This window comes from Ochlerotatus camptorhynchus, unplaced genomic scaffold (assembly GCF_037179485.1).
Source record: "Ochlerotatus camptorhynchus isolate MF236.1 unplaced genomic scaffold, CSIRO-AGI_Acam_v1.1 ptg000268l, whole genome shotgun sequence".
In the NCBI taxonomy this organism is placed as follows: Eukaryota; Metazoa; Arthropoda; class Insecta; order Diptera; family Culicidae; genus Ochlerotatus; species Ochlerotatus camptorhynchus.
The window spans coordinates 488,902-507,026 of NW_027040758.1; the positions used below are offsets into that span (position 1 = coordinate 488,902).

At 42.9% G+C, this 18,125-nt stretch overlaps 1 protein-coding gene across 1 annotated transcript in view; it reads right to left on the bottom strand.

Moving 5' to 3' along the window:
- Window positions 1-15,995, bottom strand: part of wgn (wengen) — a 44,256-nt gene extending 28,261 nt beyond the window's left edge. The window contains exons 1-3 of the mRNA XM_065227344.1: window positions 14,691-15,995; window positions 331-762; window positions 20-263 (exon numbers count right to left, since the gene is read on the bottom strand). Coding sequence (XP_065083416.1) covers window positions 20-263; window positions 331-759 — 673 coding nt within the window. The 5' untranslated portion in view covers window positions 760-762; window positions 14,691-15,995. The remainder of the gene's footprint in view (window positions 1-19; window positions 264-330; window positions 763-14,690) is intronic.
- Between the last annotated feature and the right edge of the window lie 2,130 nt (window positions 15,996-18,125).

Below are 18,125 nucleotides of genomic sequence, written 5' to 3' on the forward strand. Positions count from 1 at the left end.
AAAATTGTTGGTGACTTACCCGCGTCAAAGTGCTTCTCGATTCGCCTCCATTGGCGCGTCTGGTTGAGCGCAATGAGGGCAGCGGCGAAGAAGAACATCAGACACCCGATGATGGCCAGCAGCAGCGAGGCCGCCTGCCAGTCCCACAGAATTTCTTCGGTGTTTTCGTGCTTCCTGGGACCGGACACCTGCGAATGCTGTGCCGAATGGTGCTGCTGACCATGCTGCTGGTGGTGGCCGTCGTGACCATCTTTCCGGCGTTCCTGCGAAAGAGTTTTGAGGTTAGAATCGAGGCTCGACTGGATTGGTTTTTGGATCATAGAAACTAACCTCTTTCGAGTGGCGCTGTTCGTGCCGCGCTTCGGTGCGGGACAGCTGCGCCAGATCCATGTCCAAATCTCCTATCGTCCCGCAGACCGTGTCCATGTACTCCTGACATGGCCGCAGGACCAGCTTCTGCTCACTACAAACCGTACAGGGAACGCAAGCTTCTCGCTCCAGATTCCACCACCAACCTGGATCGCACACCGCCTCGGCGGTGGATAATACTGTCAACAAGGTCACCACCACAATCACCCATCTTAGTCTACACCCCGACGATCTTAATCCTAATAGTGGGCTTACGGAACTACTGCTTGTAACACTACCGCTCTCGATACTACTACTGTACATGACTGATCGGAAGGACCAGCCGCTACTGCCGCAGGGCCGGTATCGTGTGGATCTGTGCTGCTCCATCGGGTCGATCCAAGGTGGCATGGTCTGCAAGAGAGAGAGAGAGAGAAAAAAAAGTAGGCCGGTTAGTAACGAATCGCACTCCAAAAAGAGCAGGGCAGTACGCACGACCAACCGAACCGGAAGTTGCCAACTAGTCTTGCCCATGCGGAATATTAATTCCACCCTCATCCACATCGATCCGACATCGATGTGGAAAATATGATTACATAAAACAACAATCAACTGCTTTGGAGAGGGAAAGAGACGCGGGGAATACTTCCTTATAATGCAGATGTGCACCACGCCGCCTCCCACCCGCCTGCTGGTGACAATAACGATACACGAAGCATGCCATATTAGAGGGCCGCACACTTCCGGTGTCACATTGGCAGAGGGCTAGGGACGACTGTGCTGCGATGGTTGGTTTATTAATTTTCAATATTTTACGATTATGAGTGTCATTAGCCGTGCTGCGGTCGGTGGTCGGTGCCAAGAACCTCCGCGGTCACGAAATTTGTTGGCAGGATTGCCAACCGAAACCGGTGCAAACGGAATTCTTACATGTTGAAAACTGGCAACACTGACGAAACATCAAAGCAACCCCATTCTTGTGACAATCATAGAGCGCTGCGCTTTTGGCACAAGTTTCTTCAAATCGCAAACTACCGATCAGTTAGGTATTAGAGTGCTAAACTTTTATCGCTTTTCACCGGCTTGCGAAAGAAGAGCCTTCGCCATCGCCATCGACGAGACGAGATGGCGCACGGTTGATAAAGTGTTTTTAACTGTCAACGATTCTTGGCGCGAAGCCATCGCGAAAGGAAAATCCGATTAGCTGCAGCAGAACAAACGGAATCAAAAACAGGATGCTTTATGCAACTGCTTCATCGTCGTCACTTTGGAGCGGTTCTTCCTGCTGCGTTGTCGGGTCGAAGAACAGGTGGTGGTAATTTCCAATTGTTATTCTGTGGGGACGGATCGAATTGTCAACTTCAACAGCGGTTCAATGAAACCTATACATAAACAACAACAGAATGGAATCGAGATCGTTTGCTGGCTGGAAAGGTTACATTGATAATCAACGGCAGCTATGGAAACGAAATATTAAAACGATGAAATGCTGCAAGCGTCTAGAATTAGCTTCCAAAAGAGCCAAAAGCTTTTTCTTTAGAATCTTATTTTAGAAGCTTATCCTAGACTCTTGTCCGTTGCTCCGCTCCTCTGAATAAATCAAAAATCAAGAACAGGACAGTAAATCGGAGTAGTTACGCTGTGGAGAAGAATTTTTCCAAGGTTTATGGAGCATTTTATCGTTTTTTGTAATATAACCATTTTGTCGTAGAGAAACCAACAGAAAGTGCGGGAAGTTTTACAATCCAAGACCTATATCTATAAGGAAGGAATTTCGAGCCGAGCGCGGTAAGTCATGCTGAGGAATGTAATCTTGATGCATTCTGCAGTGTCTATTAGAGCGCCATCATGATTATCCCCTTTTTACCGAGTATCGAGCATCTCGAGAGTTTCAGAACGCAGAACACAGCTTGTTAAATCCATCAGCCGTCACTCAATCAAGTCGACGCGTAAAGCTACTATATACTATACTCTCTGGCCGGTTGCCATATTATAGTACAGCAGCATCTAAAGCAGAATATATCGTCGGGTTCATGCAATACTGTCACAACTCAAAATTTCCCATTCCTCGGTTTTTTTTTTCGGTTAAAAGTATACAAAATCCGAATAATGTCACTTTATAACACCTTTTTTCTCGAAGGTCGTACATTCCTCTAGCGGTGGATTGACAAAGTATTGGATTTTTATATCGAGTTGTGACAGTATTGCATGAGCCCGACGATATGAGCGAGCGAACTATGGGCGAAAAGAAATTTTCTCGAGAACCTCTTATGCCGGCTGCGATTCAAGCGAGTAGATTAGCTCGGAATTGATTGCGTTCGCTTGAATTGTGCATTCGCAATACTTAAGCAGGGTCTTTGTGGAGAGAAAGCCGGGACTTTAGATGGATTTGAAGTGGTTTAAACTACGAAATGGATACCATTGCTGGGATTGACGTCAACGGAGGGCAATTGAGAGTTGGATTTGCTTAATTTCAATTAGCTCATTAAAGGGGATACATTGCGAAACAGTACTAAATCATAGTGTAAAAGCTAACATTTGGTCACATTTGCATTGCCTTCGGATTGAAATCTTTTGGAAGCTAATCGAAAAGCGAGTGAAACAGAACAATAATTCTGATGACGAACCTTGGTAGCTTAGTGGATACCGTTTCTGCGCACTGAGCAGATGGTCGGGAGTTCATTCTACACTGAACGAAAACATCCGCAATACTTCGACTGATTATTGTATTGTTCGAGCCCTGTCGAATAGGGATGATTTCCTTATGATTGTATCCGTCATCAACTGATGAGCATAAATATGACTCTCCTCCAAATAAATGATGATATTTATTTGAAAATTGGCTTATAGGACAACAGTTAAAAGGCCAGCGCACAATAGATACGTTTTCAGGTTTGCTTGGATGTGCTTTGATTCTCGAAGAATTTGCGTTTAAAGTCATTGGTTACGTTTGGTTGTTCCGCCTATTTCAATTGTTGGTCTAGAAATGCTTTAGATTCGATTATTAAGGCTGTGAACCATTTGCCGAGTTAAATTTAACTCATGGTTAAAAGTGACATTTCGAAAGTTATTTTCTATGCTCGAAAATCCCCGTGCTGTCGATCGACCGGTTTTCAACCTACGGTTGTCAAAATTTAACTTCTTGTTTGTCAGAAATAACCATGCTCGGATAGCAGGGTTCATCGATAACTTTCCATCTGTCAAATTTTAACCAAAAGTTAAAATAATCCACCAAATGGTTCAGAGCCTAAATCGATTATTCACATTTCCATATTGAGGCTGTGAACCATTTGCCGAGTTAAATTTAACTCGTGGTTAAAAGTGACATTTCGAAAGTTATTTTCTATGTTCGAAAATCCCCGTGGTGTCGATCGACCGGTTTTTAACCAACGGTTGTCAAAATTTAACTTATTGTCTGTCAGAAATAACAAAGCTCGGATAGCAGGGTTCATCGATAACTTTCCATCTGTCAAATTTTAACTAAAAGTTAAAATAATCCACCAAATGGTTCAGAGCCTGAATAGCCATGAACAGCCATTCATCATGGATACAAAAACCACTAGTTGGTAGGTGAAACAAGTTCCGTTTCTTCAACTACAGCATCATCAACGTGCACTGCCGACACGAAGGGAGACCCGACGACGAGAAAGAAGCGACAGCTGGAGCTGGTGTACGACGGATTGTACGACTTTTCCCCGAAAACCAGTTCCCCGAAAACACTTTCCTCGAAAGTTTTATCCCCGAAATACGATTCCCCGAATGAACCAGTTCCCCGAAAGGAACGTTTTCCCGAACACTATTTCCCCGAAAGAACTATTTCCCCGAAAGAGCTAGTTCCCCGAAAGATACAATTTACACTGTGCGATCTATTTAAATATGATCCTTGGGTTTGTTACAACTTATCTATATGAAATTGAGAAAAATATCTTTGCTGAATATTGATAAACAGAACAAAGTCGTTCAACACCCTAGATAAAGTTTGTGGTTATGACTTGTTATGACATTTGGCGGTTTATCAAATTGATATCTGATTGTAATGAGCATAAAGACTGAGCTTTGATATAAAGAAGGGAAAATTGTGTCAGTTTCATCAAATCTTTCGCTGGTTAACTACTTGTATCGAACAATACCACAATACACATATCAATGTGTGTCGAATTAAAGTGGACTCTACACGACTGTTTGTATTGACAATAATCGTATTGTCAATGCATTTTATATTGACGTCAATACATCGGTATTGACAATATATCTGTATTCACATCATCAATATTATTGTTAAGTATTGACAATATTTCTTACCGTGTGGGGTTCGCTTAAGACAATAGTTTGACTTTCGTTAAAACTACATGTAAAGGTCACACACTAAGATTATTTCACCGAAATCTGTGAAATTTTACCGAAATCTCAACAGCTGAACGTTCGGTAAACAGTTCGGTGATTTTTCACAGATTTCCTGTAATTTTTTACCGAATATTCTGAAATCGGTGTATGGTGTTTTCTTCTTGCTCCATACAATTTTGGATTCGGCCTATAAGGAGTCGCAAAGTGACTATAGCATGTATTGCATGGGGACGCATGGTATCTTTTATTTATTAGTATGGAGTTTTTTAACGTTCGTACCTATCCAACACACACACACATACATTGTATACAATTGGCTCCATGGAACATACCAAGTTATACGTCAAATAATCAACTAAGATAAAAAGAAGGAAAAATTCTTGCAACAAACAAAATTTTCTCTTCTTTGTATCACAGCTCGTTCTTTAACGTTTTGAAGAATAAATAGCTTACTAATTTATAAAACTGATATCTAATCGTAATCAAATTAAAAAAAAAACGAGCCGTTAGGGGCCATACATTAATTATGTCACGCGAAATTGAGGCAAAATTAATCAATCACAGATTTCTACACGTCCCTCCTTAGGGCGTGACATAATTTGTACATCACCCCTTATACAAAGAAGAAAAATCGTTGTTTGTTTCAAGAAATGTTCCTTCTTTGTAGCACAGCTCGTTTCTTAACGTATCGCATAATATCTACCCTAATAAAAATGTTATGGTTAATTTGCTTAACGACGTGTTCTGGGTATCATCCAAACCATTTGTGGAATAGTTCACACATTTGGGTTATTGTTCGTTTATGGTAATTTTTTATTAGGGTATCTAATTGGTTTTATCAAAGAGATATCATTTTCCTTTCTTTGTATCACGGTTCGTTCTTCAATTTTATAACAATGAGATATCGCTTTGATAAATTAGTAAGATATTTATTCTTCAAAACATTAAAGAACGAGCTGTGATACAAAGAAGGGAAAATTTTGCTTGTCGCAAGAAATTTTCCTTTTTTGAATCATAGTTCATTCTTTGACGTATAATATGGTATGATCCATGGAGCTAATTGCATAGAATGTGTGTGTTTGTTTGATAGGTACGACCGTTAAAAAAAACTCCATACAAACAAAGAAAAGATATCATGCGTCCCCATGCCATACATATTAGTCACATGGCGACTCCTTATAGGGTGAATCTAAAATTGTATGGAGCACGAAGAAATCAATATGTGTTGAATAAAGACAAAAGTTTGACTTTCGTTAAAACTACATGGAAAGGTCAAAAGCTGCTGAAATAGGATTACACCGATTTCAGGAGCTTGACCTTTACATTTTGTTTTAACGAAAGTCAAACTATTGTCTTTATTCGACGCACATTAATATGTTTATTGTGGTATTGTTCGATACAAGTAGTTAACCAGCGAAGATGCGCAGATTCGGGGAAATGGTACATTCGGGGAAATTATTTTCTGGGAACTGTGCCATTCGGGGAATTGTATTTCGGGGAAAAGTTACATTCGGGGCAATAACTTTCGGGGAAAGTGTTTTCGGGGGACTGGTTTTCGGGGGACTGGTTTTCGGGGAAAAGTCGTACAATCGTACGACGGCTGTTCGCAACGGGACATCAAAATCGTCATCGGCGACATGAACGCTCAGGTAGGACGGGAGGCAATGTATAGACCGGCAATCGGGCCAAACAGCCTGCATGCCGTATCGAACGACAACGGCCAACGATGCGTGAACTTTGCAGCCTCCCGGGGTATGGTAGTTCGAAGTACCTTTTTCCCCCGCAAGGATATCCACAAAGCCACCTGGAGATCACCTGAAAACCAAATCGACCAACCTTCTAATCGACGGGAAAGTCTTCTCCGACATTATCAACGTCCGCACGTACCGCAGTGCGAACATAGATTCGGACCACTACCTAGTTGCAGTATGCATGCGCTCAAAACTCTCGACGGTACATAACTGAAGAGCTGCTTTGCGTAGCTTCTCTTGAAGATGGCTGGAGGGACATCCGTTCCGCCATAGGTAGTACTTCTGCAGCGGCACTAGGTACTAGGTTCGCGCAAAGGCTACGTGCCGCAAGCCGATATGTGCAAGGACTTGGACGGTAACCTTCTCACGAACGAGTGTGAGGTGATTGAGAGGTGGAAGCAGTACTAACATAGAGGTAACTCTAAGACCAGAATGTCCCGAAGAAACGAGCTCTTTGGCTCAGCTTTGGTACAATCTTCGGTCCTAAGCTAATCGATTCACCCCTCGAAACATAGGAAAATCCACTAACCCCTAAATGTTATCTGTCAAACTTTCATAGCGAATAAAAAAAAACATAGTGTAGTACTAGAATGGGGTACTTAATCGATTTGCTTGGGACCAATAGGCTAGTCAAGTAGTGAGCCAATTTAAAATCGATAGTTTCGTATTGATTGTTGGTACTAAGACGAGCACCTCAACGGTGAAGCAGCAGAAAACGAAGGTGGCACGGCAACAGACCTTGGAGCACGCGCAGAAGACGACAGGCTACCGGCCCCTGATCTTCAAGAAGTTGAGGAGGAGATCGGTCGGCTGAAGAACAACAAAGCAACTGGTATAGATCAACTACCAAGTGAGCTATTAAAATACGGTGGTGAAGCACTGGCTAGAGCGCTGCACTGGGTAATTGCCAAGATTTGGGAGGAGGAGATATTACCGGAGGAGTGGATCGAAGGTGTCGTATGCTCAATCTACAAAAAGGGCGACAAGTTGCTAAGCGCCGCCTACAAGGTACTCTCCCAAATTCTATACCGCCGCCTGTCACCATTTGCAAGAGAGTTCGTGGGGTAATACCAGGCGAAATTCAGAAGAGCTGGGATAGACACGAGTGGCGCGATATTCAGGAAGTCCATCCAGCTCCTTGGCCTCGCCGATGACATTGACATTATGGCACGGAACTTTGAGACGATGGCGGAAACGTACATCAGACTGAAGGCTGAAGCTAAGCGGATTGGACTTATTATTATTATTTAGCTTTATTTAGGAGGCTTTCAGCCTTAGGCTGGTTCGCCTCCAACCACGGATTGGACTTTCCATCAACGTATCAAAGACAAAATACATGAAAGAAAGAGGTTCTAGGGAAGACAATGTTAGCCTCCCACCCCGAGTTCCGATTGACGGTGACGAAATCGAGGTGGTCGATGAGTTCGTGTATTTGGGCTCACTGGTGACCGCCGAAAATGATACCAGCAGAGAAATTCAAAGACGCATTATGGCAGGGAATCGTGCCTACTTTGGACTCCGGAGGACGCTCCGGTCGAATAAAACTCGCCGCCGCACGAAGTTGACCGTCTACAAGACGCTGATTAGACCGGTGGTCCTCTACGGCCACGAGACCTGGACTATGCTCGTGGATGACGTGGAGGTGTTTTCGAACGGAAGGTGTTGCGTACCATCTACGGTGGAGTGCAGATGGATGACGGAACGTGGAGGAGGCGAATGAACCACGAATTGCACCAGCTGCTGGGAGAACCATCCATCGTCCACATTGCAAAAATTGGGCGATTACGGTGGGCTGGGCACGTCGTAAGAATGCCGCACGACGACCCAGTGAAAATGGTTCTAGAAAGCGACCCAACAGGAACAAGAATAAGAGGCGCGCAACGAGTACTCAAACCCTACAAGGAAACCCTGAGTGTGGAAAGGAATTAGCGGACCTACGAAAAAACTTGAACTAGTGATCGTGGTGTTGAGGTGCGTTAATGCCGACCCCGGTCTTTCGAGATGTGGCCAGAAGGTGCAGCGCCAACTTTCAAACGGTGCGCAACATCCTTGCCAGGGAAGGATACAAGTCGTACAAAGCCAGTATACATCCGAACCAGCACATGAAGCAGAATTCCGTGGCCAAAAAGCGTGCAAGGCTCTTATACGACCGTGTTTAGACGAAACACATTGGCTGCACTTTGATCGATGACGAAACATACGTCAAACTCGATTTTAAGCGGCTTCCCGGTCAAAAGTTTTACATCGCGACTGGAAGTGCCGGAAAGATTCAAGTTCGTGTTTGACGAAAAGTTTGCGAAGAAAGCTATGAGTTGGCAAGCGATTTGTAGTTGTGGCCTGAAAACTGAACCATTAGTCACATCCTCGACGATGACATCCCAAGTTTACATCGAAGAATGCCTGAAAAAGCACGTCACAAAGTCACATTTTGGCCCGATTTGGCCAGCTGCCACTACACCAAGGGGGTTCTGGAGTGGTATGCTGCCAACAAGATCGATTTTTTCCCCAAGCTAATGAATCCTCCGAATTGCCCGGAATTTCGACCAATCGAAAAATACTGGGAAATTTCAAAGCAGCGACTTCGATGAAGCGGCAAGGCGCACTTTAACTGTCAACTCTATACTTGCATCTCCTCATCTATCGTATAAAATGTTGCATGTCTGCAAAGAATTTCAAGTATGCAATATTATTTTTTCTAAGCCTTATTTAAAGGCATCTTTAAGTGAAGGGGAATGATTCTAAAAAAGTTCTTGAGATAATTTTGAAAAAAAAACTGTAAAATGTTCTTAACGAATTATCAAAGTTATATCAAAATTTTAAAGGTTTCTATAATTATGAAAAAGGAATATCGGATGTCCATAAACGGCAACTGTGTGGGGGAAACCACTTTTTGCCATAACGGAAACGCCTCGTTTTTTGATGACAGAATTACGCATTTTCGTGCACAAAACCCACGGAATTTTCGGTTTATTCAATAGATAATCATTTGAAGTCGAGATTTTTATTTTGCTTTTTTCTAGCGTCCTGGAGAAAATCTTATACCTTAATTCGAAGTTTTTCTGGTTAATTGACAAGGTCATGTGGTATTCGGTCATTGCGAGAATTTATATGTACCACTTCAATACTGTTACGCATTTGACCACAAACGTTTGTAAGAGCTTTGGGGGTGATGTGGCTGGCAGCAAGGCGAGCGAACGTAAAATTAAAATTAACTCTTAAGCAACAATAATTTATGGTGGTCCTGAAAAGAATCTTTTTGTCGTGATGGTTGAGTAATGCTGAGGGTGTTCAACACGGATGAGGCTGGCGAGCTGTATGTTGTTTGGAACGAGGGTGACGCGCTTGGCATAGATCACCCACAGCAGCTCACGACGAGCAACTGAATCCGATCAGTAGCGGTGCAGCTTCTTCCTCCTTCGTCAATGAATCGAGGGCTCTTGAGGGCAGCCTTGATAGCTAGCTGCTTGCGGGGAGCCCTTCGTTACGTACTGGAGAAAATTGTACAACGCCACGCGCCAACACCACTGCTGCTGCGGCTGCTGCTGATGACGACCGGACACCACCACTCACCACACGCGGTGATTGTGTAAACACCGTTCGGCAAGACCGAATGGAATTAGATTTTGAAATTTATGCTTGGGAAACCACTGATAATTTTCAATCGGCAATCGGTCATAATTTTCAATAGGACCTCTACAGATTTGTAGAAAAATGTCCTATCAATTGGTTTGTTTTGAATTAAAATCCATCTGCTATTGACAGAGTTATAAGTGGTCAAAACCTGACCACTTTTCGTAACGCGTTCGATTTTGGTTTTTTTTTTTAATTTCTTGAAATTATCCTCGGAATTCCCATGAATGTTTCATTTGAATTACCTTGAAGTTCTCCTCCGAATTCTTTTCTTAATTTTCTCAAAATTCCTTAGGAATTACCCTTGGTAATTCCTATTATTTTTCAATAAAATTTCCATTGAATCCTGTTGAATATCCTAGAAATTCTACTCAGAATTATCTTGGTATTTTCCTTAGGACTTCAATTGAGAACAAATGTCAAGATCCTGGTCTCTTCAAGACTATGGGCCAGACATTTCAGAAAAATTTAACAGCAAGGTTTGTGAGATCTCAAATAATCAATCAATCAGTTTGACCGCCCACGGTTGCTGCTCTGTTATTACCAGATCAGCTGCAATTACACAGAGAACCAACAGATGATGTTTGGAACTAACATTCATCCTCAATGTGTAAGAACTGGAGATCTAATATTTAGCAATACCAGCGCCGGCTGTGTCCGAATGCAGGTCAACTAGGGAATGGGAAGGAATGTGTTGACGTGGTACTCGCTGTGAAGGAAACCGAGAAATCCTCTGCGCTTCCACGAGAAATCACTGGGATGTTGGATGTGGGGAAAGGTTGCACCGCACACGCAGGGATCGTTTTGGTAGAGCGATTATAATACACAAACACACACACACACACACACACGCGCGCGCACTCATCCAATTTCTATTTTTAGATCAGAACCCACATTGTGGTAAGTGATGCGATCGGTGTTAAAGAAGAATTTGTTTTTCATTAAAATCTAGTGGATATAGAATAAGGCAAAGTGAAAAATTGCAAGGAAGGGGACGGGCCTGGGATTGAACTCCCGACCTTCTGCTCAGTAAGCAGAAACGGTAACCACTGAGCTACCGAGCCTCGTCATAGGGTTTGTGAGATCTCAAATAAGGAAAATATCCTCTATGGACGTACATTCCCAAGTAACCACCAAACCCGTCAATAACCCGATAAGGGCCCATTTTGCAATATATTTCAATATATAGGCTTTATATCACTATGGTTATTTGGGTTTAATATCAAAAAAATGGAAAGATTTTCCATATTCTGTCCATATGGATGTAGAGGACTGAATTTAACATTTGATAAACAAACAAAAAATGGAACGGAAAATGCGTTCAATTAAGGCTAAAGCGCAATCACAGCGGAAGCGGAACGGCAGCGGAATATTCCGATCTGAGTAAGCCTACTTGTCGAATTGAAAAAAAAGTTAGAACCAAACCGACTTCGGTTAGGCATCTTGTGACAACTGTCAAACTTTCCGTTTCGCTTCCGCCCACATTGCGTTTGGACCTTTAGTAGTAAGTTTTATGGCTAAATGCTAGAGGCCCGTGCCGTGAGTATTCCTGACGTTGCCGAAAATTACGATAGCATCAGATTGCGGAGTTGCTAGTGTATTAGAATGCTTTGTTGATTATTCACGAATTTTTGATAGCTGAGAATGCTTGTGAACATTTGAGGTGAACGCCTACGCTTTTTCACATTTATATCGCTGTGAAGGAACAGAGAAGTGTTGAGGGAATTTATATCTGTAATTGCAACCAGTTCGTTTTTGTTTGTTTATCTGGTTAAGATGTTATACTTAACTAGCGGTAACCACCTACAGGCGCTATATTCATAGTCTGGCGGATAGAATTTCAAAAAGTGGAATCAATTCAATATATTTTAGACCAACAATTGAAAAGGTACTATCAACATTTATAAACAAACGTTGATTATTCTTTCCACGCCAATCGAACGCAAATTACCGGCATCATCGGATAGGGAAAACTTTCCAAAACCCAAAGATGGTATTAGTTTGCGTAGGCGAGCCTTGAGTCACGAGAAAATGGTTTCCGACATTTTGTTCGCAATAGCTGATGTGCTCTTTTCTGTTGTTAGTCGTGATTTGCTCGATTGGTTCCGCTATTTGACAGCTCAACTGGTTCCCGAGATTCTATCCGCCAGACTATGAATATAGCGACTATAGTAACCACCGACAAACCAACATGAATGACCATACCAAAAACAATAAAATGTCGGACCAAAGCACACTAATGCAAAAGTTATGAATTGGTTCGTGTCTTATCTATTCTGGACAAGTTATTTTTATCTAGAACAAAAATTCTATGGTTTTGACAGTTCGGATCACTGTACATTTAAATCGACCGTTTTCGATTTTCGGGCATAAGTCAGAATTAAGTGTCATGTCGGTTTGTCGCGGTAACCATCATTATATATATGCAAGTTTTCAAGGCTCTAAAATTCACAACAATATATACAATGACAGAGTTTGGGACATTGCTATTATTTTTTATATCTCAGACATAATGTGTGGTTTCCAGTACTAAAGACTGTACTCGAAAAATTGATCGGCTTGTAACTTTTTAGCGTGTGAGAAAAATTGATGGCATTTTGACTGAAACTAGCTAAGAGTGTATTGTTTACGCTGGCAGAATTTTATCACAATCTGTCAAGGGGTTATCGAGGTAGCATCGGAGCAAGAGCAGATTCGCCAAAAAAAATCTTGTGCGCTGTCATGGAAAATCCGACTGCGTCCAACAGATGGATCGGGAAGCACCTGGTAATCCATCATTCGACGATTTCCCGGGTGTGGAAGTCATTCAAGGAGTCCCAGACGACCAAGCGGCGGGCAGGCTGCGGCAGAAAACCTGTATTAAGTCTGTTCAAGCGTCAGCCGAATCTTTCGATCCACGATGCGGCAAAGTAGGCGATGGTTTGTCCAAAAACGATGAAACGTGCCGGCATCCACGTCTACAAGGTCCGGAAACCACCGAAACGGAACGACAAACGAAACACGGTGGCCAAAACCCGTGGCAGGAAGCTGTACCGGGAGTGGCTGACGAAACCGAATTGCGTCGTGATGGACGACGAGACTTACATCAAGGCGGACACAAAGCAGTTTCCGGGGCAGGAGTTTTACATTGCCGCATCACGATTGGCCGTTCCTGAGGAGGTAAAGAAGAAGAAGGTGGACAAATTCGTCAAAAAGTTCTTGGTTTGGCAGGTCATGTGTGGGTGCGGCAAGATGAACCAGCCGTACATCACGACGGGTACCATCACTCGGGACGAGTGCCTCCTACCCTTCCTGCGGTCTCACGGAGGCAAGACGCTGTTTTGACCGGATTTTGCATCCTGCCACTACCGTGGCCGGTGTTACAAGTTACAGAGACAACAATCTAGATAGAGCTGGAATTAGGACGTAACAGCCTTTGTAAGCAATGACTTCTCATATCTTCCACTTCAAGACCAACAATTGAAATGGCCTTAACTCCATTTTGTAAACAAACCTTGTAAAGCCATTTTCTCGCGAACCGAAACCTTAATTCGCAAACCTAAACCACAATCCGGTAGAGGAGAATTTCCCCTTCCTGTTCATTATTTGGTTTTCCTTTGCGGACTTCGGTTCGCGAGAAAATGGTCTTACAAGGTTTGTTTACAAAATGGAGTTAAGGCCATTTCAATTGTTGGTCTTGTCTTAGGGGAAGTCTTTGCCTACTCGATGGTGATGTCAATTTGCCAGAGAGAGCCATGACTTTCTAGAAAAAATCATCGAGAGAAGTCATTGTTTATAAAAACTGTTACGCCCTAATTCCAGCTCTATCTAGCAATGTTGTTTTTGTATCAAAAGACGTCAACCCACCGAACTCGCCGGAACTTCACCCGTTCGAGAAGTTTTGGGCCATCATGAAGGCCAGACTTGAAGAAATCAGCATACCGGCACCAACTTGGGTTGACATTTGCAGTGCTAGCTTTGAAACCCTCCTATGTCCTCTAATCCGATATTTCCCTATTTATTTCTTGTATTCCAAAATACCATTCCTCTCCACACTCTAGCTCGCTCTCACGAAGACTGACTCAATCTACTCGTCTTTCATTAGGATACCTACTAGCCACAGGCTGCCATACTAATTATTTACTAATAACTAATAATTAGCATTAATGTGACTCGCTATTTCGCCATTATATCCTTATATTATTCCTGTATTAAGTACAATACATCCCGCCCAAGTAACTTAAATTTAAAGCCGCATATCAGCCTTATATTGCAAAAAGGGCATATTAACGGGCTTGATGGTTACTTGGGTTGGGTACCCTTGTCGGTCAGGCAACGACCGACAAGATGGCACTGCGATATGATCTCTCATCACCGGCATACTGTTTTCGCGCGGTAATTCCGCTGTAATAATCTCCAAGAACACCGAGAAGAGCAGCGATGAAAGCGTGGAAAGCATCCGAAAATAAATGGGCCTGTTTGTATACACTAAATGGAGCAAGCGATGAAATAATAATTAACTCCGCTGTGTTTGCTTTGCGCTTTTGCCAGCCATTGCCGGTCTGATGTAGGTAGTGTGTACAACATTTAGAATAACCGTCATAAGGCAAATATACGAGAGCAAAGTTGTAAACTCACCTAGATTTGTTTGGTTCTCGAGCGCCAAATGCCCTGCCAAGATTCGTTGCGTCTGGTTTTCACTTTTTTTTTCCTCCGCAGAAATTTTCCGCCACTAGACACTGTCCATACTCGATGCCACTGACTTTTCGGAGCTGACGGCGGCCATATTTGACGGTCAAATCAAAGCAACCCGGTGTGGTGCTGTCACGCACTTTGTGTCACGTCGACTTGGATCCGGAAGTTTAACGTTCTCGCTTCGCGCGTAACTTACAATGTTTTATTCCAAACAAACGAAGAAAAAGGTTATTATTCTTCACTTGCGTTTTCTTCCAGACTTGTTCGGTTCCTGATGATGGGCGTACGTATTTGTAAACAAATTTTGAGCTGCTCTCTTCTTCTCTATTCGGTCTCGGCCGAACTTTTGATATTAGGTTTGTGGGCGTACGCATACGTGCGTAGTTTTCCTCCACTTTGCTCGTACGGAGGTTATTTTGGTTAGGTTCTTCAACTTTCGTGACCGGATGCCTGCTTTCCTCTTGTCGTCGTGAGTAGTTTTGCTGCCCGTCTCTGCTCTCTATGCCTCGTCCCCACCAGAGAAACTATCTTTGGAAACACTGCTTCGTCGCCGTTTGGGGAAAATACCTCGCATAAAATTTATTTCAAACAGATTGCTTCCACCTCGAAGAAACCACCGGAAAAATTCCTGCTGCTAAAAATCGAAAACATCCGCAGCTCTCACTAAATATTTCACACATACTCCTCCTCCGTACACGCGCGTCAATTATTCAAATCATTCACGAAAAAAAAAATAAAGCTCACTGCTGTCAACTACACAGTTGGCGCAGTGCGACACTTTCTTCCGTCGACTTTCGCCGCCACCGCAATCATCAATCTAGTTTTCCAGTTTGAATCTGAAACAACACTGCCACCCGCGCGCCTACTTTGATCCCTCGCTTCGACAGTCTTCACTTCTTTAAAGTTGCAAATTATGTTGGCACGTAACACAACCCGATCCGCGCAAGGCACAGGCTTTGATCGATAGTGTATCGATTACCACTAGACTATAACTAAAAATAAAAAATCCTTTCTCACGAGTGAAGATAATCATCCACAAATTGCACCCCGCCCGGTCTGTCGCTGAGCTAACCCGTTTCGTTCGCTGGCGATGGAGAGAGGTCAAAGCGTTTGTTGTTTGAATTGAAACAACAGAAATAAATGTAACTGCAACAACACCAAAAAGGAAAGAAGAAAAACAAGTCAAACAAGTCTCGCGACGTCCGTACGACAAGGAAGACTATTCCGCGATGCTCAACTGGCGGCTGCTTAATCGGAACTGATTTTTGTTTCGAGGAGCACAGAATGCAGCAATCCTCTGAGAAGAGAGTTTACCACACAGAATCGGCTCTCTCTCTCATCGTCTTGAAGCAACGTTGCCAACATTGGGGATTTGTCGGAAATGTGTGTGACCGAAAATAATCACTACACAGCTAAGCATCTAAAACCATCTACTCGCATCGCAAATCTTCATCAATCTTCTATCGATCTACTGATCGCACGTGCATCTCACGACAGTTGAACAAAATCTGTTCTGCATCTTTTTTAGATGGAATCGAGGAGAAGATTTTGATATTTGACGTAGAACTACGTCTTTGTGGACTAAGGGGTGCAAATTGAAAAAAAAGTGTGGCGAAATAGTGTTAGGTTTTGAACGCTTGTAACTATGTCATTTTTAAATGAAATTAAAATCCAAATTCATCAATTAATAGGAAATAACTCTACGAATCTGCCGAAAATAAAATACTTTCCAGTTTTTTTTTCAACGTTTGAAAAATGTAGAAAACATAATTTTATCACTGTTTTCATGAAATAAACGGTTTCCCCAAACCCAGTCGTCATAATCGAGTACCACTTGGTTACACATCGTTTTGCTTGAACCTGAAAAGTTATAAAACAGCACTGCTGCCGTGCCTCTGCTCATGGATTCTTTGCTCGACTGTTGAGCTGTTCAGTCCGTATTTTCGCTCGAGTTCTCGTTTCGATTTTGTTTCGTTTTGCACTCAAAAAATTCCACACGTTTAATCGAAGAGTTTAAACACTTGATTTTTTGAATGCACAATCACATTTACTTTAAGTGTATTTCACCTTGGTTCAAAATGTTATACACGTTAATTTATAGTGTTTCAAACTTTGAAATGTTGAAAATCTTTCACTAACTATTCATGTGTATTGCACATTGAATCACACTACTGTTCAAAACAGATGGATTTAAAGTGTTTTGCATTTCAATGCGATGTTAGTTGCTTGCTCAGAAAGGTAAACATCCAAAACAAGAGTTGTGACTTTATCCTATCAACCCGCCTCATATATATTAGAACAACCGTGGCACAGTGGGATCGAACGAAGATTTCGGCAGCAGCACACCCCCAACAGTCCATGATCGAATCCCAAATCAGACCCATTCAAAAGATATGTGTAAGCTCTTGGCCTCTGGCAGTTTTGTTTATATATTTGTCGATTCATTTTTAGGGTCGGCAAAGTAGAAATCGATAAAGTAGAATATTGTAGAATATTGAACTATGATGTGCAAAGCTAATGATATCACCATATGAGGCACACATAATCCAAGTGTGTCACAATTCAAATCCATAGTGTTTAGGCATGGTTCATAGCATAAGATTCACACATGAAATATATGTGATTCACAATAAGCGCAAAATTAAGTGTGAGACACATGATGATGACGGGTAGAATTTTTTGAGTGTGTGCTGTCGTGGAAGTGTTGCCACCTTCTCGCGTTCTGGCAAGTTTACTTGAACTTGCAAACACGAAACAAATGGTGCGTAAACGTGCCAATGAGACAGCAGCGGCCCCTTCAAAGAAGGTGCTAATCAAGCCCAGCGCGTCGCAGGATGACGCCGGAAAACGGGTACTGCAAGCCAACCAGTATGCAGTACTCCCGGAAGAAAATGGCGATGGTGACGCCATTCCCATTGCAAGAAGAGAGAGGATTCCCCTGCTTTTTACACCGGTGAAGGATGTTGCCAAGCTGGGTACCGAACTGGCAAAACACAAGCTGCTGCCTCGCTTCAAGCTTTGCAGCATCGGTACCAAAATCATGTGCTCCAGCCTGGAGGATTACAATCAAATAGGATGTTTCCTAAAGGACAACAACGTGGACTTCTTCACGCATGATATACCATCGAGCAAGCCACTGAAGGTGGTTTTGCGTGGATTACCGTCGTTCGAGGCGGCTGCGGTGAAATCCGAGCAGAAGCGGCTTGGGCTCAAACATGAGGCCGTGTACCAGATGAACCGGCGTTCCAACAACAATACCAGCTTCCGTGACCAGTTGTTCCTGGTGCACTTCACGAAGGGATCCACCAGTCTAGCGGCTCTGAGATCCAAAATCCGGGACCTGTTTCAGGTCATCATCAGTTGGGAGCATTACAAATC